The 2,592-nt window shown below is 40.2% G+C and overlaps 1 protein-coding gene across 1 annotated transcript; it reads right to left on the reverse strand.

Annotated features, from left to right (window-relative positions):
- Positions 1–1,839: 1,839 nt before the first annotated feature.
- On the reverse strand, positions 1,840–2,271 carry LOC116107863 (uncharacterized mitochondrial protein AtMg00810-like). Its single transcript, XM_031394143.1, has one exon. It carries the CDS (start codon positions 2,269–2,271, stop codon positions 1,840–1,842), a length of 432 nt encoding a protein of 143 aa, XP_031250003.1.
- Positions 2,272–2,592: the final 321 nt, after the last annotated feature.

Genomic DNA, 2,592 nt, shown 5'->3' on the forward strand with positions numbered 1-2,592 from the left:
GTTGACTGAGTTGATTTGCTTTTGCATACCTTTTCAATGTGACCATATTGCTTGCATGATCTACACTGAACATTAGGCCTAAACCAGCACCTCTTTTCACTATGCCCCTTCTTCTTGCAGTGAGCACATGGTGGAAATTCTTTCCCTCCAGTCGGTTTATTCCACTGGTTTCCCATTCTCTCTTTTCCTTTCTTTTCTCCCGCAGGTCTCTTGCTTCCACCCTGGCCTGGTTTAACTTTGAATCCAGCCACCATTGCACCTTCACTAGTGTCCTCTTACCTCGACAATCTCCTTTGTTCTTGAGCTTGCAGAGCATACACCAAATCAATGAGGGTGATTTGTGTCAAATCCTTAGAATCCTCAAGTGAAGATATCTTAGATTCAAATCTTTCGGGTAGGCTAACAAGAACCTTTTCAACTATCCTTTTATCTATCATCTCCTCTCCCATTAATCTGATTTTGTTTACCACATTCATCAACCTATCCACATACTCTTTCACGGTTTCAGACTCCTGCATTTTCAGCATCTCAAACTCCCTCCTCAAGTTTAGCACCTGCATACCCTTTGTTATATCACTACCACCGAACTCTTCTTTGAGTTTATCCCATGCTTCCTTAGCTGACTCATATGCCATGATTCTAGTGAACACTTGCTTAGTCACAGCTGCATGAATATGGGACAAGGCTCTAGGTGATTTGGTGGCTTCTTCATCATGTAATCTAATCTGGTTCAGGGTGGGGTTTGGCCTAAGTACAGGTGGTTGTTTATTCTCTTCAACATACTGCCATAATCCTTGTCCTCTCAAGAACGTTTTCATTTTGACAGCCCAATGTGATATTGGTCCCCATTGTAGGTTGGAGGAGATAGAGAAGTTGAGGGTTGTGCCATTGAGTCATTTTGTGTGGAACTTGAAACTGATTTCAGCGTAACAAAGGTTGAGAAAATGGAGAAGAAGAGATGAGGTTATCAGGCCCTTGAGATCAATATTGCTCTGATACCAATTGTTGGTTCAAGGAAGAAAATTTCAGAGTAAAATTGAGAGAGATTGAACATGAAAGAGACGGCAAGATTTTAGGGATTTTCTCTTTGCATTTCTTTCATTGAACAGAGCAATGTATATATAAACTTACGTCACAGTTTTTACTTACTACAGTAAAATAAAATATTACAAATACACTTTAGCTAAAAATATGCACCAACCCAAGTCAAGTCTCAACAAAACATGACAAAAAAGTCTTCACATGAGTGGCCTGGTATCTGCTCCATAACCATTACTGTCATAACAAAACGGAAGCTGAAACCTTGGCTCCAAAAACAAATTTGAATATTAAACCAGAAGCTTTCTCATTTTCAGCAGGTTATCACCTACATCATCACTCCTCCTTGATAAGCTTGCTGGAAACACCAAGTCTAAGTCTTAAACTCTCAAACTTGGTTTTAGGTAGACCCTTGGTCATGATATCCGCAAGTTGATCTTCACCCCTACAATGGATTAGTTTTACTTTAGCATTACTTTCAGCTTCTCTCACAGCATGGAACTTGATCTTGATATGCTTTGTCCTGCCGTGTAGGATTGGATTCTTTGCCATAGCTACTGCTGATTGATTATCACAGAAAATCACAGTGGGTTCTTCTTGAATCTACCTCAAATCAAGCATGACCTTTCTCAACCAAATAGCTTGGTTAACTGCGGCAGTAGCAGAAATGTATTCTACTTCTGCCGTGGACTGTGCTGTGGTGTCTTGCTTCTTGGAATGCCAGCATACGGCCCCTAAGTTCAAGAAGAATACATAACCTGATGTACTCCTCATGTCATCAATGCATCCAGCCTAATCACACTAAGAGTAGCCAACAAGTTGCAATTTTTCAGCCTTCTTGAACCATATTCCATGCTCAACACTTCCTTTAACATACCTCAGCACTCTCTTGGCTGTTTTAAGATGAATCTCACTAGGATTGGACATGAACCTAGAAAGAACACTAGCAGCAAACATTAAATCTAGTCTGGTGGCAGTCAAGTACAGAAGGCAGCCTATGATGCTTCTGTACATTGTTTCATCAACTTTCTCAGCCCCATTATCCTTACTCAATTTTAAATTCACAACCAATGGAGTGTCCACTGGTTTGTATTTGTCCATGTTGTACTTATGCAAAATTTGAGTTGCATACCTCTTTTGATTGACAAATATCCCATGGTGACTTTGGTGGATTTCCATCCCAAGAAAGTAGGACATCTCCCCTAGATCAGTCATCTCAAATTCCTTATGCATGGCTGATTTGAAATCATTTTAAGTGATTGAACTGCTTCCCTGATGAGTAGGTCATCAACATAAAGTGAAATTATGTACACTCATTTTCCTTCCTCCTAACATATAATGTGTGCTCATTAGCACTCCTTGCATAACCAAACTCTCAAATACTCATTGATTCTGCTGTACCAGGTCTTGGAGCCTGTTTCAAGCCATATAAGGACTTTCTCAGCAAATACACCTATGCTCATCACTTTCACTCATATCCCTCCGGTTGCTCCACAAAAATTCCTCATTGAGCCAACCATTTAGGAATGTGACTTGACATCTAGTTGGTAGATT

The sequence above is a fragment of the Pistacia vera genome, unplaced genomic scaffold (assembly GCF_008641045.1).
Source record: "Pistacia vera cultivar Batoury unplaced genomic scaffold, PisVer_v2 Contig549, whole genome shotgun sequence".
Taxonomy (NCBI): Eukaryota; Viridiplantae; Streptophyta; class Magnoliopsida; order Sapindales; family Anacardiaceae; genus Pistacia; species Pistacia vera.

Excerpts from the sequence above, each read along its gene's own strand:
- LOC116107863 (XM_031394143.1), bottom strand. The coding sequence starts at position 2,271 with ATGCATAAGGAATTTGAGATGACTGATCTAGGGGAGATGTCCTACTTT.